Source organism: Salvia splendens, chromosome 14 (genome assembly GCF_004379255.2).
Source record: "Salvia splendens isolate huo1 chromosome 14, SspV2, whole genome shotgun sequence".
Classification (NCBI taxonomy): Eukaryota; Viridiplantae; Streptophyta; class Magnoliopsida; order Lamiales; family Lamiaceae; genus Salvia; species Salvia splendens.
The window spans coordinates 17649075-17668811 of record NC_056045.1 but is presented as its reverse complement, the minus strand read 5'-3'; the positions used below and the strand labels follow the sequence as shown (position 1 = coordinate 17668811).

Sequence of the window (19737 nt, the reverse complement as noted above, 5' to 3'; positions counted from 1 at the left end):
CATTAATATCAAGTGCAAGTATTCAGTGTAGCAATAATATAACTAAAGATCAGCACCTGATATCGAACACTATTAATATTAATATATATATATATATAGAGAGAGATGTGATCAAATACAAACTCATATATTTGGTACAAACTACAAACTCTAATCCTAAACAATCTTTAATCCCAATCAACGGCTGGCATAATGACTCAAATGTCAATGTCAACGAGCATTACAAATTCCGTCACCAGGGGCTTATGTGGAATTTGTAGCATTAAGCGGTTACTACTCCCCTCATTTTACTCCAACCTCTCCATAACTGACGTGATTCCTCAAATTGTGACCGACGACAAACATCAGTTCCTAATTTATCTCCATTATACCAAACTACAATGAGTTTCATATTTGGAATGCTCGTTGACATCGGCCGAACCATCTCTTTCTCATTCAACCATAATGTTCTTCCATGCGCACAGTTAATCTCATAAATCTACATTCAAGGTATCATCTTGGCCAATCCTGACACTGATCATCGACATTCAAGGTACCATATTGGCAACGTTTGTGTTGAAGTTGATCGCATAAATCTTCTTAGGCGTTAATTTACGAAGTATATTGGGCCGGCGTTGAAATGGAGATGTTTGATGAAGCTCAAGGTATTTTTCATGCTAATTTGAACTAGAGGAGTTGCAAATTGTTGAAAGCAATGACGATTATGTTTGATGTTTCTGCGTTAGTTGATGAATGAGGTTGAGTAGTAGGCTATATATCGAATTGGTTGTTGTTGGTAGCATAATTTCGGTAACTTTTTTTTTGGTGAATAAATGGTCGTTTAAATCTTCAATACATTCCAATGGTACTGATATAGTTTGCGATGATATTCTGCCAATTTGGCCGCTGACATTCCGTGATGACATTCTTGGATGATGATTCTCTAGCGTGTGTACAACTGCAGTTAGATTTCGAAATGGTTGATGTCCCTGTGCTGATTTGTCTGTCATTATTATGGTGAATTTTTTTTAATATCTACTGTAGAAATTGTTGTGCTTGACTGAAGAAGACATAGTACGTAGAGTAGATTATGCATAGGTATTAGGTTATATTGCGAAATGCTGTAGGTTTGATACTCGAAGAATTTTTTTATGCTTGTTCTGATACTCTATACAGAATCTGTCAGCAATGTGTTTTATTTGATATAGTGTGCGATGATATTCTGCCAATTTGGCCGTTGACATGCAGTGTTGACATTCTTCGATGACGTTTCTCTATTGTGTGGTCAGCTGGAGTTATTCCAGATTGCAGACCCGAGCTTAAACCGTTTGTTGGTCAGGTGTTTGAAACATTAGAGGAAGGAATTTCCTTTTATGAAGCATATGCCAACGACTGTAGGTTTGATACTCGAAGATTTGGACATAAGTACGCAAATGGTGTCAAAACATGGCAGACCATTGTGTGCAGCAGGCAAGGTGAAAGGGGGATGTCGACGAAGAGGGTAGTTCTAACAAACGTAGACGCCGTTCTAGCAAGTGTCAATGCAACGCGAAACTTACGTTGAAGTATATAACCGATTCCGGCAGTCCTCGATATGCTGTCAGCAACTTTGTAGACCAACACAATCATGATATGGTCGATACAAAGCACGTCCGATACATGAAATCTAACCGTAACCTTGGGGATATCCATTATAAATTCCTACAGGACTGCACAAAGGCCAACATTCGACCTACACAGACTTTCAATTTATTGAAGGAATTCCTGGGTGGCTATGATGATGTGGGTTGCACAGTTACTGATTTACGGAACGCCAAGCGCGACATATTGCAAGAAATGAAAGGCGCTGATGTCCAGATGATTTTAAATCAAATGGAGGAGAAGAAGAACACCATTGACGGTTTCCATTACAAATTTCAGCAAGGTAGTGATGGAAAGTTACTTAGTCTTTTTTGGTGTGACGTTGTGTTGCGAAAGAACTACAAGATGTTCGGTGACATTGTATCCTTTGATACTACGTACTCAACAAACAGGTAATCACACGTGTAGATTGTGTCCGACATTTTCCTTATTTGTTTATTATGCTCTCAATTCGGGTGATGTGTTGAGCTCTTGTTGACATTTTACTCACTCTCATTGCTTACTATACTCGTTGAATAGGTATTGCATGGTGTTTGGTCCATTCACTGGAAAAGACAACCACAGATGCCCTGTTACGTTTGGTGCTGGCTTCATTTCAAATGAGGGCGCCGACTCATTCTCTTGGTTGCTTAGTGAGTTTGTAGAATGTATGGGTTTCGCGCCTAAGTTGATAATAACTGACCAGGATTGGGGGATGAAACTTGCCATAGAACATGTGCTAACTAGTACTCCCTCCGTCCCATGCTACTCGCACTTTTCATTTTAGGCCGTAAATTTGGGATTGATTTTTTAATGTAATTAAAAAAGAATTTTAGGTGTAATGAGACATCACTTAATAAAAGAGCTCTTAACTTAAACTAACATATTAATTAAATGCATTAATTCTAACTTAAATTATAAATAGTGTAAGGACTTTGTGACGAGCCGAAAAGCAAACGTGCGAGTAGCACGGGACGGAGGGAGTACTAGGCATCGTTGGTGCATGTGGCACATTATGATGACGCTTCCTGAAAAGGTACCCAAAAGAATACTTGCGAACGAACAGTTGAAGAAGGATTTGGACTCTTGTATATGGTCTGAATTGTTGGAGCCAGAGGAATTTGAAGAAACTTGGTTGACCATTATGGACCAATATGGTTTACAAAACGAATCTTGGTTCACAACTATGTTCACAAAACGGGAGTATTGGATTCCAGCATATTTCAGGGATTTCCCAATGGGGTCGTTGTTGAAGACAACATCATTCTCTGAGTCCGAGAACAGCTTTTTCAAAAGGTACACAAAACCACACTTCAACCTTGCTGACTTTGTGATGCACTACAACAGCGCGTTGGATGCTCAACGTAACATATCAGAAAGGCTCGATTTCTCTGATGCTACAAAAGTCCCCATCCTGTCAACAGAGTTCTTATTTGAGAAACACGCAGCGGATATGTATACAGATCGCATCTTTCAGCAAGTTCAAGATGAGATCGTTGAGGCTCATCGACGCTGCAGAATGACTCACTTTGAGATGGAAGACAATACTGAGATTTACACAATAACGGACAGCCATCGAAACAAAGTTGTTGTCCGCCACGAAGTTGGCACAGAATCGTACAACTATGACTGTAAGTTATTTTTGCGGCGTGGAATTTTATGATGCCACAATTTTTGGTTGTTCAAAAACCATGACGTGAAGGAAATACCAGATACATATATAGTTACAAGGTGGCTGAAGACGCCATTGTTGAAATCAGTCCACTGTGATTCTAGTGAGGAAGCATCGTCATCCGAAGGTTGGTATTTAAAATGATTCATTTATTTTTTCCATTATCCGTTCATATATTATGTCAATCTGTTGACATGGTACTGACATAATGTTGTTGCAGTTTCACAGGTTGATCATACACGAGTTGTAACCGCCAAACTGCATTCCTTATACTTTCGCTTATTTCAACGAGCACAAAGCAATCACGATGACATTGTTGCATTATTCGATGGAATGGAAGAACTAAGTCAAAAACTCTTTGGGGATACAGTACCTTCAGTGTCTTCCACTGATAAAGCACAGAGGATTGAGCATCTGTACGGGGCATCTCGACCGAGTGTTGTTAACGTGCACCCTCCCAATGTAGTGAGTACAAAGGGATCTGGCAGCAGATCTGGAAAGAGAATTGCGTCAGCAATTGAGAAGGCTATTATACTGCAGAACAAACCTAAGAGGCGATGTGCAAAGTGTCGAGAAATGGGCCATCACGATGCAAGGAATTGTGGTAGGAAGAAAGGAAAATCCAAAATGTAGGATTTGTGCTTGCTGTTTCCATACTGTTTTAAAAAACATAAAGTTAAAGAGTTATTTTTTGTCATGCTAATTTTGCATCAGTTTTCACATTTTTCACATTTACGCTCTATTCTACTTAAATGTTGCACTTGTCAGTCATTTACCAGTTTTATGTCTTATTACTCAAACGAGTATAGGAATAAAAAGCATGTTGTGATAGAATGTAGAAGAAAACTCATAGAAAAGTCTACAATGTCAACAACTTATGCAATGTCTTGTTTTCAAAATGGTTGTCAAAAACCAATGTCAATATATTATCCAATTATGTTGCTTCTCTGGAATGTAAGACAACAATGATTTTTTCCTACAATCAGACCCTCTACACAAAATGTCATTATGTGGAAGAAGTTAGCAATGTCAACAACAACATCAAATGTCAACAAGGTTAACAAAGGATTTTTTTCGTATAATCAGACGCACAACGCAGAATGTCAATGTGTAGACCAATTATAGCAACAACAATAACAAATGTCAACAAGGTTACTCAATGTTTATAGCAATATCAACACCATGTCATAATGAAATCTGTTAAAAAAGAAGTACATTGAACGAATCAAATCGGAGAGAATAGCAATACCAAGACTCAATTCAAACAAATTCCTAATGTTGGTAACTCATTTAACAAAACGGCAGGTTATCAAGCCAAAAGTTCTCAATATCAATATCCAAAAACTACCATTAACATTAGAAAAAAAGTTCATCATCTTCAAATCAACTCATTTCATCTTGCTTCTCTTCCTGACAGGCTGATTGCATTGCTCGTTGCTAGGAGCCTTGTTCAACATGCCATTCACTTGTCGCGCATAATCAGTTCTGAAAGTAGGCGTCACGTTGATGTAATGACTCATGTAGGATAAGAACTTTTCTTTGGCAATGTTGAATGGTGCAAGGAGCATGTTTTTGCAATACCTCCCCCTCAAAATATGCAGAATCCTCACACTAGCTCCTTGAAGACCAATAGCCTTTAAATTGTTAAGGTTACCCTTGTAGGCCTCCATGTGCCTCATCAGGAATATTGCCGAGTCATTAGTGGTATGGGTTGTCTTCTAGGGCAAGTCCAGCAGTCGGGGTTTTTTGCTCATTCCTTATTACTTTACAAATTGCGTTCAGACCCTTGGACTCGAGATAAAAACCGAGAAAATTCCTCTGCAAAAAAATGCAAGGGTTAATGTAAGCTCTTTTATGTCAGCCTAGATCCATTGTCAAGCTGGAATGTCAGTGTAAACAACATTGATAAAGGGAATGCAACGATGTCAACAAATCCTCATTCTCAGCGATGTCAACAAATCCTCATTCTCAGCGATGTCAACAACATTTACATCCCCACTAATATCATCAATATTGTATCTTAAAATCGACAAGCACATCTGGGGTTCAATATAGTGTCTACAGTGCACTTACAAGTAGACCCAGGTCTCTCCCATATTTGGTCGCATCTGGAATACCGTTCTCTGGCACGACAATGTCTAGCACGTCCACAACCCCAGTCTTAAAGGAAAAGCATACCAAATAGTACTGCCTATTTGAAAAGATTGGGAAAAATATCTGCACATAATAATACACTTGCTTCAATATTCATTTTCGAGGACGTCGTTTTTAGTTAAACCAGAAGAATTACCAAATCATATTTTGTGAAATCAAAGTTTCCATCCATGTTGAATTGACCATCCATCTCCTCACAGAATGAATGCGCAGCTTCAGATTCAACCCAACTAGTTCTCCTTTCAACCACATTGAATGTCTGCAATCGTAACACAGTGTCATTAGAAATAAAATAATACAAATTACATCATATCAACAGTACACTTACTGTTGGAGATTTTGTGGCAAACAATCTCCTGGGATTCTGTGTTGATTTTTCCTCTTCCATGCGATTCAGATACCAAGCCCAAGCATCCACAACTCCAACATCAACAGCTTCATGGGGCTTCAACGTGCTGAATTTTCGTTTACTAAGTTCCACCATATCATCATCGTAGACAACATGATCCCTAGGTTTCAACAATACGTTATTCAAGTCACCAACTGTTGTTAAAATAACCCAATAATAATACAATTTTTTGCTTACATCCACATGTAGAGAGTTGCAAGCAGGAATTGATAACAATCCCTCTCTTCTCTAGTCCATAATGGGCTGATGCGCGTTGACATCGATCCCTGTCTTCTCCCCGTAGGCAATCTCATTTTATTCACTGGAGCAGGTTGTATGTCAGCAAACGTGCTCTCTTCACGATAACTCTCTGCATCTCCACAGACTGGTAATTTACCCTTGTCAACGCCCCTCGTAACTATTTGTGTCTCAAAGGCAGCATCACCTAGCTCATACACTGCTTCCACAGCAGAACATATGGCAATATCCACTTCGTCGTGCTGCATTAGAAAAACAGTAAATGTCAACACCCCTACTTAAAGGCAACATTACTAAGTTCAGCTGTTTTACATACCTCTGCCTCAACATCACGCACTATAGCCATAGCCACGTCGAGTGCATTCTCCTCATTCACTACCGTTCCTACTTTCGCAACAGACACATGCTCTCTCCCAATCTCACTACCAGTCATAAAATCCAGACAATCCCCTCCTAATTCGGCAGCGGTCTCCCTTTCCCCTTCCTGGGAACACCTTCAACCCCACTTAAAAATAGGTCAGCTGGCTCCCTTAGCTCGTTCTCCGACACGCCAGCCTTCACGAAAAGTAAGCTATCATGATTTAGTAAGCAATCACTTTAAACCAAAAACAAATGTGGCCAACATACCTCTTCAGCATTGGTTGGATTGTCTGGCATGTCTGTTTCCTGGCGACGCTCTGAATCACGGTGACAAGCGCCACCATCCTACAATATAACAAAAATCACACTTTCATTAAGTATGTCAACGGATTTTTAACCTGGGAACGTATAATATATACTTAACCTAGCTGGCATCAAAGCCGAGGCTGGAGCTTGGGTATTCGTCCTTGTTTTCGAGTATATCCGTTTCATCAGCCGCGTCCAACAATGATTTCAAGGCTGACCAGTCTTCCGCTGCATCGCATTGGGCAGATTGCGTCTGAGTCATTGACTCAACAGGGTCAACGTCATTGTCGTCCAGCCTAAATGCCCTCCTAAGGGTGTCGCATGTTATTCTAAAGCTGTCCGTTTTCCTTATTTCTTGAGGCGCTTGGTTCAATTCCTTTGCCAGCAGCTTGAAACCATAACCAATGTGTTCGACTGCACCCCAAACGCCCTTCATATACACCAATTCTTCCGAACCATCTCTGTTTTCAACAACATCTTCAGTAGATGCTGGATGCTCCACTCCTGTTGACATCTTCGCACTACCAAGTTCATTCTCATCATATTGTGAAACCACTCGTCCGAGTCTGAAATCATCTTCTTTCATTTCCTCGTGCTCTCTCTCTTTTAACAGTTCGGCCGTCCAACCCTTTATCCTAGGAATGGCACGTTGCACACATCTCCTGCGGTGCACTACTCGATCGACGTAGAAGGCCTACAGTAAATAAAACAAATGTATAGACAATGTCAACAACATACCCAATTCAAATAAGACCATGTCTATCAACCATCAAAAAGTAGACAGCATTGCTGCGATAAGTGAAGGACATACCAGTAAGAAGACTACTGGCCTGCTAAAAACTTTTGACCTGTTGCTCTTCCACAGCTTATGTGACCTCACCAGATTGTCAACACAACTCTAAAATCATTCATTTGTCAACACAAAATGTCAACACCATTGCCAAAATCATACATTTTCACCAATATAAACAACGATGTATTCAACAAACTCTTAGGTTTTCATCAATAGCAACGATGCATATCAACCATACATTTTCAAAGCATACAAAATGTCAACACCGTTGCCAAAATCATACATTTTCCACCAATACCAACGATGCATATCAACAATTGCCAAAATCATCCAAAATCATACATTTTCCAATAATGTCAACACAAAATGTCAACACAGTGTAGCCAAAATGATTCATTTTCCACCAATATCAACGATGCATATCAACCATTGCCAAAAATCATACATTTTCCAATAATGTCAACACAAAATCTCAACACAAAATACAACAATGTTTACAACAACTCCAAAATCATTTACACCAAATAGCTGAAAAATAGATAAAAAAGTTTCCGACAGAGTGAAAAAGATCTGTGGTGGGCGTGTGATTTCAAATCATGCATTAGTTTTTTTTGGCAAATAATACGAACAATTAACCAAATTAAATGTTACCACGTTTGAAAACTAGGGTTTTAACCGGAAAATCTCACCTTCCATCGAATCAGCGGAAGCTTGGCCACATCGTCTTACAGAACTCATGAGGCCGGCGAGGAAGGTTGACTGGTAGACTGAATCCGATTTGATGTTTCCGCCGAAGCCGCAAAGACGCACCACAGACGATTTCGGAGGGAAGAGGAAAAGGTAGAATGAGGTGGAAAGAGGAGAGGAAATCGGAGAGATAAACGTGAATAGTGGAGTGACTCCGAACGACGCAATTAGGGGGATTTGGTAATCTCAACAAATCAGCGTGCAATTTTAAGACTCAATAATACCCCTTGGTGATACATTTTACAGGGAATGTTGACATTATGATGAGCACCTATCTTAAACCGTTGATGAATTATATTAGGCCTATAGGATTAGAGTTTGTAGTTTGTAGTTTATCATGACCCTATATATATATATATATATATATTATTTTGAAAAACATCGTTTTTGGGTTTAAATAAATAATAACTAGGAAAAATCAAATTAAATGAGCAAAAACAATAATAAATCAAATAAAAATGGTTTTGAAACCGATTCACAGTTTGTAGTTTCTAAAATAATGATGCACTTTTTATTAAAGGACTCGTCCACTACATGTACAAACATGTAGTACCCTTCAATTCCTTGTTTAGGAAACTCATCATCTCCGTCTTAATCACTATCATTTGCATGCTCACTCTCATCTTCACAGCCATCTACAAGATCTGCACATAATATATTGAAAACAAAAGCATACAGTTCCCTTCAAGAATCTCAAATCTTTGACCATATATCATGGGTGCAACTTGCAAGGTGTTGTCATCACTCATCACAGTAGCAAGATTATGAACTACTTTTAGTGTTCAAGCTTCCTTACAGAGTATGGCAAAACAAGATTTTGATTGTGGTTTAATGATATCCAATTTGATATAAAAAAATGTACTCCCTTTGTCCGCTAAGATCTCATACGTTTTGTTATTTCTGGTTGTCTTCCATTTAAAGACACATTTACCTTTTTTCTATTTTCAGTAAGTGGACTATATACTCCACTAACCCATGACACTCGGTATTTTGTAAAATGAGACCCATGTTTCGCTAACTTTTTCACTAATTTCCTTTATAAAGTTAAAACCGTGTCAAGTCAAAACATGTCTTTAAATGACGGACAGAGAAAATAATTTATATTCTCATTTGCTTTGATTTATTTTTTCTTTTTACTTTATTGAGTTTATTATTCATTTTTCTAATATTTTCTTTATATATTTAAATAATCCACATTATAACATTTCCAAAGTTATCAAATTTTCTAAACGTAATATGTTTATTTTGTGTTACTGACTTTTATTATATGAATGTATAGGAGTAATTTTTATAATAAAATCTAAATATAAATAGTTTAGATAATTTTTTAATATTAAAATCAAATTAATTATAAATTTTATATTTTTTAAGAATATGAAAAAAAAATATTTAATTAAGTTGAGTTGGACTTATTGATGGAAGTAAAAATTAGTCCCTTCACTTCAAAATAGACACTTTTGAGACGAAACTGGTTTTAATATACAATTGATAAAATAGAAGGGAGATAAAAAAAAGTAATTGGAGTATTGTTAGTGAAAAATGTAGCACCTCTCATTAGATTTACTAATAATAAAAGTGTATTATTTTTATGGGATGAATTAAAAAGGAAAGAGGTCTATGTCTATGAGATGGAGTGAGTATATTTTACTAATAATATATGAAAAAAAAATATTTAATTGAATATTATAAAGTCGATTGGAGTTGGTTAGAAGGAAGATTACGAATGAATGAAGATAATCTTATCTGTTCTTCAGAGTCTCACTTCTTCTTTTTTTTTTTTTATCATATATTTGGGTTTTTAAGTTTTTATAGTTATTGCACTTATATACGTATCGAAAGAAGACTCAAATCTTAATGCATTAAATGGATAAGAAATGTCATAACTAAACTGTATTTTGTCATTGCTAAGTTACCCAGTGCAATAAGACATAGAGTAAGACTAGGGCCGGCAAATCGTGCGGATTGGGTCGTTATCGGGTCAACCTGATAATGACCCAACCCAATAAGGTCTAACCTGAACCCGACCTGTTAAGGAAACTGTAAATCCGAACACGAACCCGACCTGCTACCTTCAAATCCGAACACGACCCGCACCCGACACGAACCCGTTATCGACACGATATAATATGGGTTGACACGACACGATAACAACCCAAACCTGATATTACACGATTAAACCTTAATTTTTAACCTAATTTACACAATTAAAATTCATTTTATACTATTTAAACCTAATTTATAAGAAATTAAAAAATTAAAGTAATATATATTTTTTAAAATAATAATAAAAATAATAATATTATTTCTTAATGGGTTACCCGTATCCGACCCGAACCCAACCCGAAATTATCGGGTTCTTAATGGGTCAACCCGATAAGGACACGGATCCAATAAGACTTGACCTCAACCCAATAATTTCGTGCGGATTCGTGTCAGATTATCGTGTCGTGTCGAAAATTGACAGCCCTAAGTAAGACTCATACTTCCTATGTCCCTCAAGAATATACACTATTTCCTTTTTAGTTTGTCAAACAGGAATATGCACTTTCTAATTTTGAAAAGTTTTTTCTCTCTAACGAGGTGGGACCAATTTTCCACTAATAATACTTTATTTACTTTTTCTGTCAACCCCTCTCTTACTTTACCAATTTTACATTAAAACTCGTGTTGACCCCAAAATGCATATTCTTTGGAGACGAAGGGAGTATTAATTAGGTACTTTCCCATTTATGGTCATAACAAATTATGTACTTTCCCACTTATGATCATAAGTTATCACATATAATTATGCAATGAATGATGATACAATACATTTCGAATTTCGATGTGATACAATAAAATGCAATATACTTAGTATATCACGATTCTATGATTGCATAGGCTATTCAATCATTTTAGTTAACTAACTAATTCTTACATGTTTCATCAATTACAAATTAAAAGAATTACGTGATATTTTGATAGTATTTTGTAATCTGGCTTCTAAAACATCATCTATATTCTAAATTTAAATAAAATAAACCGGTTTCATAGAAATAACTCCGTTGTCGTCCAGCGGTTAGGATATCTGGCTTTCACCCAGGAGACCCGGGTTCGATTCCCGGCAACGGAATATTTATTTTTTCCTTTTAATAAATGAAAATCTAATTGTTCGCACTAAACTGGAACATCATAAAAGGAAATTTAATTTTCGGCACCTAACATTAAAGAAGTCTTGAAAATTAAGTAAAGTTTGATTGATTGCAGACATCATCCAATATCTGCATTTCACTATTCAAACGGCCACCAAGAGGGGCATTGTTGTAACTTCGGTGATGGCAACTTTTGAGCGGCAGTGCAGAAACAAAAGCAAGCTGCTTCTCTCACTCACTCTTGCCGCATTTCTCTTTGCTTCTCCGTCTTCTTCTTCTTCAAATAAGCTTGGAGAGAGATAGAGCAAGTGGGTGAGTGGCAGATTTATAAAGATTCAATCTTTGGCTAGTTCTGTTGTAAAAGCTGCTGAGTCAAATTAGAGAGGGTGGAGATGGAAGGTGGGTCGAGGCCGGAGAGGGAAAATAAGGATGGTAGGGGTAGGAGAAGGGGTGAGAAATTGGGATCTGTTTTGGAGCCAAACATTGAGCCATTTGTGCCTAGAAAAGGGTATGACCCGAATGAGCTGAGATCTTGGGCTAAGAAGACTGGTTTCGTGTCTACCTTTTCCAGTGAGACTCAGAGAAGTGGGAGTGGGAGGAGGAATGGTGATGATGGGTATGCTGATTTGGAGAGGGGTGGTGGTGTTCTCCCTAAGAACGAGTCCATTTCTCCCAAGATTGAAATCGATCCTATTTTGGGGAGGACTAGGAGGAGAGGGCCGGAGATTGAACCAGTTAGAGGGGGTGCCAATGGGAGGGAGAGAGATGGGGTTTTGGGGTTTAAAGATGGAGTGGAGGGTGAGGTGAGCAGGAATGGAGCTGGGGAGGTGAGTTTGGGCGCGGATATTGCGCCGAATGGACAGGGTGATGGGGCGAATGCTCCGCATATGGAGCCTAAGAGTAGTGAGGATGTTCATATGTGTCAGGATGAAGATGATTTGGGGGATGGGGGATGGCAACCCTCTCCAAAATTGGTTTTGGGACTCAATGATAATCCCGGTTATGGTTAGTTTTGTGTGGCTTTGATGATAATGTGATCATTATACGTAATCGTTCCTATTTAGTCTGCATTTGGCTTATATTGTTTGGTTCTTGTCTTGTTGTAGTTTCTCTGCTTTCAATGAACTGTAGCTGCCTAGTTTGTTTCTTAACTTCCAATTCTACTGTTAGATTTCACATTAGGTGAAAAGAGATTTAAGGTTGCAAACAAAGAAGGACTATCGTTAATTTAAGTACGAGGGGTTTAGGAATCTCCAACATGCCAATAGGTATTTTTAAGTAGGCAGTTGAAAGTCATGATGCTAAGCAAGCATAAGCATCACATGAAGCCTTGGTTATAAAGAGCTTCAGAAGCCGTTTTGATTCGCATTAGGCCTATTGTCTACTGCATATGAAAGATTCTGCTGAAAGGCAGATGAGAAAATCAGCCACGGACAATTTTCCAGGGTGTTTTGGTTGGGTTATTCCTTGAATAAAGGACAACTGCTGCATGTACGATTTTGAGTTATTTGACATGGGAGGGGGTAGTTTGTTCTAATCCTTCATTCTACAGTTTCTACTACATTACATAAGAATTAGGAAGATGGTGATTACCTATTCCCATGTTAGTATGCCTTGAATCTGTATTGTTTGCCGCTAGCCAAACGGGGTCTCGTGTGCCTATTTATATAGGAGTAGGGCATGAAAACACAATCTGAAAACACAATCTGAAAAAACAATCTGATTACAATCCGTTCTCCTTTCCTGCCCGTGGACGTAGCCAACACAACGTTGGTGAACCATGTAAATCTTTGTCTCTTTATGTTTTTGTTTGTCCTCGATTACACAATTGCTCTATTATGTCACAACATTCCATTCGAAGTTATATACTGAACCAATAGTATCTTTATTAGCATTAAATGTTCTAATACATAATACCATATTGTTGATTTGCTTTTGCTTCTTGATCAATATCGGAACGCATATCAATCAATTTATATCTTCAATATTTTGTAGACCCTAGATGAAAATTTGTGGCATGATTTTTTTTTTCGTACACTTCGCGACTCAGTTCATTCCTGTTTAGGAAAGTCACAACTTAATTGATAACAACTACTGTATTTGCTAAGAATGAGCTGATTTACTATGCGTGCATTTAATGCCTTCACTATGTTTCTTTTGAAACTTCAAAAGCTTTTCATTCACATCCAAATCTCTTCTGCTTGCAGTGCCTATTATATTCTATGGTTTGCAACACTATCTGTCATTGGCTGGTTCTCTTATTTTCATTCCTCTGATCATTATACCTGCAATGGGCGGAACAGACGTAAGCATATGCTCCCAGAATTTAATTTGCGAAAGGAAACAACCTTAATCATCTTTTTCTCATGTTTTCCTGTAATGTTGACAGAAGGATACCGCCACTGTAATTTCCACTATGTTGCTGCTTTCTGGTATCACAACAATACTGCACTCATACTTTGGTACTCGCCTTCCCTTGGTTCAAGGCAGTTCATTTGTTTATCTGGCACCTGCATTAGCAATCATGAATTCACGAGAGTTCCGGAATCTGACTGAAAATGTAAGTGTTGCCGATGACAGCATACTATTACATAGAGCAGTTTGTTTTTAAAGTTGTAACAAGGCTGAGGGACCGTAAATGAAGACGGAAATATCTAGCTGCTACCTAGATCACCTAAAATTACTGCAAAGATATCTTTCTCTCTATTAACTTAAGTGCAGGTTTCAGAAACTGAAAGTATATTGCGCCCGCTGTTAGATTTTTCAAAGACACCTTCAATCTATAGTAATTAGCAGTGTATAACAGTTGATATGAATCTTCTGTCTAAGTTGTACTGCATTTTGTGTTGTATACAGAGATTCCGGCATACAATGAGGGAATTACAGGGCGCTATAATTGTTGGTTCAGTTTTCCAGTGCGCCATGGGTTTCAGTGGCATGATGTCTCTATTCTTGAGGTAATTCTTGAAGAGACACTGCCTCTATTTCTGGGATCTTAAGTTCCTTGTTCTTATTCTAGGAGGATACTAGTTGTGTGTGGTGAGGAGGATTTCTTTTGTTTTCCTATCTTTGTATGGTGTCAATCACAGTCACCACAGATAGTGTCCGTGGTCATTTATGAATTTTGTAAATAGGTTTCATAAGTAGGTCTCATACAAGCAGTCGGTCTCCATCGACTGTGTTATAAATTCAAGAATAGTAGTAAGGTTCATAAATCTGAGTTTGTTTATTTCTAACATAATGCAGGTTCATAAACCCTGTTGTGGTTGCACCCACAGTTACAGCATTGGGTTTAGCATTTTTCAGCTTTGGCTTCCCTCAAGCCGGTGCTTGCGTGGAAATTAGCATTCCAGAGATCTTTTTGGTTCTTGTGTTTACCTTGGTGAGCATTTCATCTGAATGTACAGAACCATGGATACAATCTGGTTAGGACTAGCCACTAGGATATCCTAATTTCAAGGGAGGGTTCAGGTTCTAGCTACATAGACCTGCTTATGCTACTTTGAATTGGCTAACAGTTAAAAATTCTCGTTGTTATTTGCAGTACCTGAGAGGAGTATCTGTTTTTGGCAACAGAGTTTTCCGAATCTATGCAGTAAGTAATTGAAATTTTGCAAATACACATGTGATAATTACAAATCTCATCTGTAATTATGGAATCATTGTCCTTGTTATGACTTTCCAGAAATCGATTGTTGCAGGTACCCTTAAGTGTTATGATCATATGGGCATATGCATTTTTTCTGACAGCTGGTGGGGCTTATAACTACAAAGGCTGCAGCGTGGACGTACCGAGTTCAAATATTCTTATTGATGCTTGTAGGAAGCATGCATATACAATGAAGCATTGCAGGACTGACGTTTCTGATGCAATGAGAACCGCTGCATGGGTTAGGGTCCCATACCCTTTACAGTGGGGTATTCCAATTTTCCGGTTGCGAACTTCACTCATAATGATTTTTGTATCAGTCGTTGCGTCAGTTGAATCGGTTAGTAGCTTTCTATTCAGTTTTATTATCTACCAAATTCTTATAGTGACACAGGTTCTTGCTCATTAAAAACTTGTCCACAGATGCCATGAAATCATATTCTATAAAAATGCGCTCTTTCTCGTATATAAGTAGGCTGGTGTAGCATTTATACCTCTAGGGTATATGTTCAAAAGAGTGATTTGGTACACCATTTTTTATCCATTCTTATTGCTTGACAAGGAAAAAATGAATTTCAGTTGCTTACCAGTCCGTTGTTAAGGAAACAATTGAGTTGGATAACACGAATAATTCTCAAGTCTTGTAGACTATGTAAAGGAATGGAACTGTTTAAAACTTGAATTGATGCAAAGGAAGAACTCTGCAGGTAGGGACATATCACACTGCATCTATGAGAATCAATACAAAGGCTCCAACCCCTGGCATTGTTAGTCGAGGAATTGGGTTGGAAGGTTTTTGCAGTGTGCTGGCTGGACTTTGGGGCTCAGGCACTGGGTCAACTACATTGACGGAGAATGTGCATACCATTGATATAACTAAGGTTGCAAGCCGAAAAGTTGTGGAAGTTGGAGCAATGTTCTTAATTGTCTTCTCGTTTATAGGTACTATAAGATCGAACTCCACAGTTGTTTTGGACACTTGGGTTGGAAATACATGTTTGCTGTGACTCTAAGGCGATAAATTGTCCATAGTTATTTCATCATGATAACAATTGATCTTAATGACTTGTTTCTTTTTGTTAGGGAAAGTTGGTGCCATTCTTGCTTCGATACCACAAGCTTTAGCCGCAGCCGTCCTTTGCTTCATGTGGGCTCTGGTTGTGGCATTAGGTCTTTCGACGCTGCAATACACTCAAACAGCTAGTTTTAGAAACATAACAATTGTTGGTGTCTCGTTGTTCCTTGGTTTATCCATCCCTGCGTATATTCAGCAGTACCTACCGGAATCCAGTCTGATCCTGCCCAGTTATCTTATACCCTACTCGGCCGCTTCTGATGGACCAGTCCACACCGGAAATAAAGGAGTAAGCGATATTCAATCCTTGTTTGCTTCATCTCATATAATAAGTTGTTTCATTCAAGTTTGCCTTTTATGGAAATGATGAAATAACTGATTAATGGTCACATGCTCGATTTGTTTCAGCTCGATTTTGCAATGAACGGCCTTCTGTCGCTGAACGTGGTGGTGACGCTCTTGATAGCATTTGTATTAGACAACACAGTTCCTGGAAGCAGGCAAGAGCGCGGAGTTTACATATGGTCGAATGCTGAAGATTTAGCGACAGATCCATCGGCACTGTCAGATTACGAACTCCCGGGTAAGGTTTGTCGATGGGCGAAATGTTTGGGTGTTCAGTGACCTGTGGACTGGGGAAGAATAGCTAATGTTAAGATATATCATGAAAACAGTATATATGACACATTGTTTGTATATCTTCTTCACATATTCATTATCTTGTTATTATTTGATGAGACTAGTGGTTGAAAATCACATATGGCCATATCTAAATGATCTCATCGATGGCGGCTAATACCGTATAGACGAAAATAAACACTTGAGGTATGTTTGGGAACATGGAAAGGAGGTGTGCAATTGGAATTGGAGCCTTCAATTTCAAATCTAATGTTTGATATTGCAAAAATATTTGGATTTGGAATTGAATTTCAATTCCAAACCTTTCACTTCTACAATTTGAATTTCATATCAAAAGTAGAAAATTAAAATTCTAATAGTCATAAAATTATATATTCACAACACACTTTACACATTTCACACGCTACAACACACAACACACTGACGCACTTCACACATGCTAACCCACTTCAAACACTACACACATTTCATACACACCACACATTTCTTACTTCAAACATTCAAACACTACACAGTTCACACATTTCACCAACTTCAAACACTACACAGTTCACACACTTCACACATTACAAACATTTCATACATTTCAAGCATCCGATTTTTTGATTTTTTCTTTAGTTTTTAGATTTTTTTTTCGATTCGAATCGAATAAGAAAACTGAAATTTGCAAAAAGTTTATAATGAACCAAACCGAAAAACAGAAAAATATAACCAAATTTATGTATGTGTGTAGTGTGTGTAGTGTGTGTGTATTACGTTGTGTGTGTATTTTTCATACACACCACACACATTTCTTACTTCAAACACTACACAGTTCACACTTTCACACATTTCACCCACTTCAAACACTACACAGTTCACACACTACACACACTTTCACACACTTCACACATTACACACATTTCATACGTTTCAAGCATCCGAGTTTTTGATTTTTTTTCTTTAGTTTTTAGATTTTTTTCGATTCGAATCGAATAAGAAAACTGAAATTTGCAAAAAGTTTATAATGAACATTTGCAAAAAGTTTATAATGAACCAAACCGAAAAACTGAAAAACATAACCAAATTTATGTATATTGTGTTGTGTGTGTATTTTTCATACACACCACACACATTTCTTACTTCAAACACTACATAGTTCACACTTTCACACATTTCACCCACTTCAAACACTGCACAGTTCACACACTACACACACTTCACACATTACACACATTTCATACATTTCAAGCATCCAATTTTTTAATTTTTTTCTTTAGTTTTTAGAATTTTTTTTCGATTCGAATCGAATAAGAAAACTAAAATTTGCAAAAAGTTTATAATGAACCAAACCGAAAAACTGAAAAATATAACCAAATTTATGTATAATGTGTGTAGTGTGTGTATATTGTGTTGTGTGTGTATTTGTGTATAGTGTTTGGAATGTGTGTATTTTGTTTATAGTGTTTGGAATGTGTCTATTTTGTTTATAGTGTGTATGCAGTGCATGTATTTTGTGTATAATGTGTGTGCAATGGGTGTAGTCAGCGGCGGATCCAGGTGGGGTCGAGTGTGGTCGGCCGACCCCACCACCGGCCACGGAGTGCCGCCGGAGAGTTCATTTCCTCAGCCTCCGACCCTACGCCGTTCGCGTCTCCGCCCCGCTTCACGCAGTGTGAGATGAGACTGAACAGAGATAAAGGAAGGAAGTGAGGAAGGGATTCGTCTGGAATATCCTGGCAGATCGCGGCTGGGGAGGCGCTTTCAATTTTTTTTGCCGAGGAGAGAAACGAAATTGGGTTCGGTGAAGAATGAGGAGAGAGAATGGATATGTCACATAATTTTTCTTCCCAATATTTACCTAGTTACGATGCATCAAGACAGATACAGTCCATGGCCCCACAATTTGACTAAATTTTGAAAAATTAAATATCTTAGTTTTCTAATTTTAAAATTTAATACTATGGATTTGGAGTTTTCTTTCTTTATTAAGTTGTATTAATTCTAAGAAGTGCATTAAAAATATATTCTTATCTAATAATTTTAATTAATTTTAAATATATATTTTCATGTATCAATAAATCAACTTATCTAAATAAACAATATCTATAACTTAATTTCTTCTAATTTTAGTTTTATAATTTATATTTTCAACCTTATCATTCATATTACAATTATATTTTTAATTTTTAAAAATTTGAGCTGTTACAGAAAAAGTACACTCTTTTTGTCTCACCATAAGTGTCAACGTATCCTTTTTCTTGTATATATCATTTTTCTTTAATTGCGTGCAAAAAAAGTAAAACGCTTCACTTATGACAGGACTAAGGAAGTACATTGTTTTCAGAATATCCATACTTGCATAAATTATTTAATTTAAATATTGTTTTAATATTTATTATCTGATTCGACCCCACGATATTTAGTTTCTGGATCCGCCCATGGGTGTAGTGTGTATTTTGTGTAATGTGCGTGTGTAGAGTGTGTCTTTTGTATATAGCGTGTGTAGAGTGTGCAGTGTGTGAAGTGTGTTTGAGTATAATATATGTATTTTGTGTAAAGTATGTATCGTGTGTATACAATATGTGCACAATTTTTTCAAATTCAATTTCACATCTTCATTTTACCAAACGTAGGATTTGGAATTGAATTACTTCCGATTCAATTCCATAAAATTCCAAATAAAATTCAATTTCAATTCTGTGTACCAAAATGTGCCTTAAGAAATGAAATGAGCATTAATCGGGTATTACCCTAATTTTATTTTTGAAATGACCATGATACCCCCGCCTTGTTATAGTGAAGTAAATCTTTAATATAGTGAACTTATTTCAAATCACATGGGTTAATATCAACCATTGATTTCTTGATCTTGTGGCTGAGATTTGTTCCCTAATTATGCCCTTAATATGCACTTGCCCCATATAACAACTTTACCCCTATATATATCCCTCGAGTTTTGATCTATGCAAAACTAGATTTAAATA

The 19737-nt window shown here is 37.3% G+C and overlaps 2 protein-coding genes and 1 non-coding gene across 3 annotated transcripts; all 3 read left to right on the top strand.

Annotated features, from left to right (window-relative positions):
- The first annotated feature begins 619 nt into the window (after window positions 1-619).
- Window positions 620-3904, top strand: LOC121764274 (protein FAR1-RELATED SEQUENCE 5-like). The gene is made up of 8 exons (XM_042160320.1): window positions 620-644; window positions 1107-1160; window positions 1269-1480; window positions 1546-2012; window positions 2140-2335; window positions 2636-3230; window positions 3312-3398; window positions 3492-3904. Exons 1-8 carry the CDS (start codon window positions 620-622, stop codon window positions 3902-3904), a joined length of 2049 nt encoding a protein of 682 aa, XP_042016254.1.
- A 7413-nt stretch (window positions 3905-11317) lies between these two features.
- On the top strand, window positions 11318-11389 carry TRNAE-UUC. Its single transcript has one exon. It is a non-coding gene; the product is annotated as a tRNA-Glu (tRNA).
- A 155-nt stretch (window positions 11390-11544) lies between these two features.
- On the top strand, window positions 11545-16869 carry LOC121763469 (nucleobase-ascorbate transporter 11). Its single transcript, XM_042159491.1, has 10 exons — window positions 11545-12413; window positions 13616-13713; window positions 13798-13968; window positions 14265-14365; window positions 14655-14790; window positions 14953-15003; window positions 15110-15397; window positions 15765-15999; window positions 16141-16421; window positions 16541-16869. Exons 1-10 carry the CDS (start codon window positions 11801-11803, stop codon window positions 16754-16756), a joined length of 2190 nt encoding a protein of 729 aa, XP_042015425.1. The 5' UTR covers window positions 11545-11800; the 3' UTR covers window positions 16757-16869.
- The last annotated feature ends 2868 nt before the right edge of the window (window positions 16870-19737 follow it).

What these genes read in the sequence shown, in the direction of transcription:
- LOC121763469 (XM_042159491.1), top strand. Translation starts at nt 11,801, where the DNA reads ATGGAAGGTGGGTCGAGGCCGGAGAGGGAAAATAAGGATGGTAGGGGT. An exon ending in CTGCAATGGGCGGAACAGAC is followed by an intron (nt 13,714 to 13,797) that starts GTAAGCATATGC and finishes TAATGTTGACAG; the next exon opens with AAGGATACCGCCACTGTAAT. An exon ending in ATGATGTCTCTATTCTTGAG is followed by an intron (nt 14,366 to 14,654) that starts GTAATTCTTGAA and finishes AACATAATGCAG; the next exon opens with GTTCATAAACCCTGTTGTGG.
- LOC121764274 (XM_042160320.1), top strand. Translation starts at nt 620, where the DNA reads ATGGAGATGTTTGATGAAGCTCAAG. An exon ending in ACTACGTACTCAACAAACAG is followed by an intron (nt 2,013 to 2,139) that starts GTAATCACACGT and finishes CTCGTTGAATAG; the next exon opens with GTATTGCATGGTGTTTGGTC. An exon ending in AGAATCGTACAACTATGACT is followed by an intron (nt 3,231 to 3,311) that starts GTAAGTTATTTT and finishes AGGAAATACCAG; the next exon opens with ATACATATATAGTTACAAGG.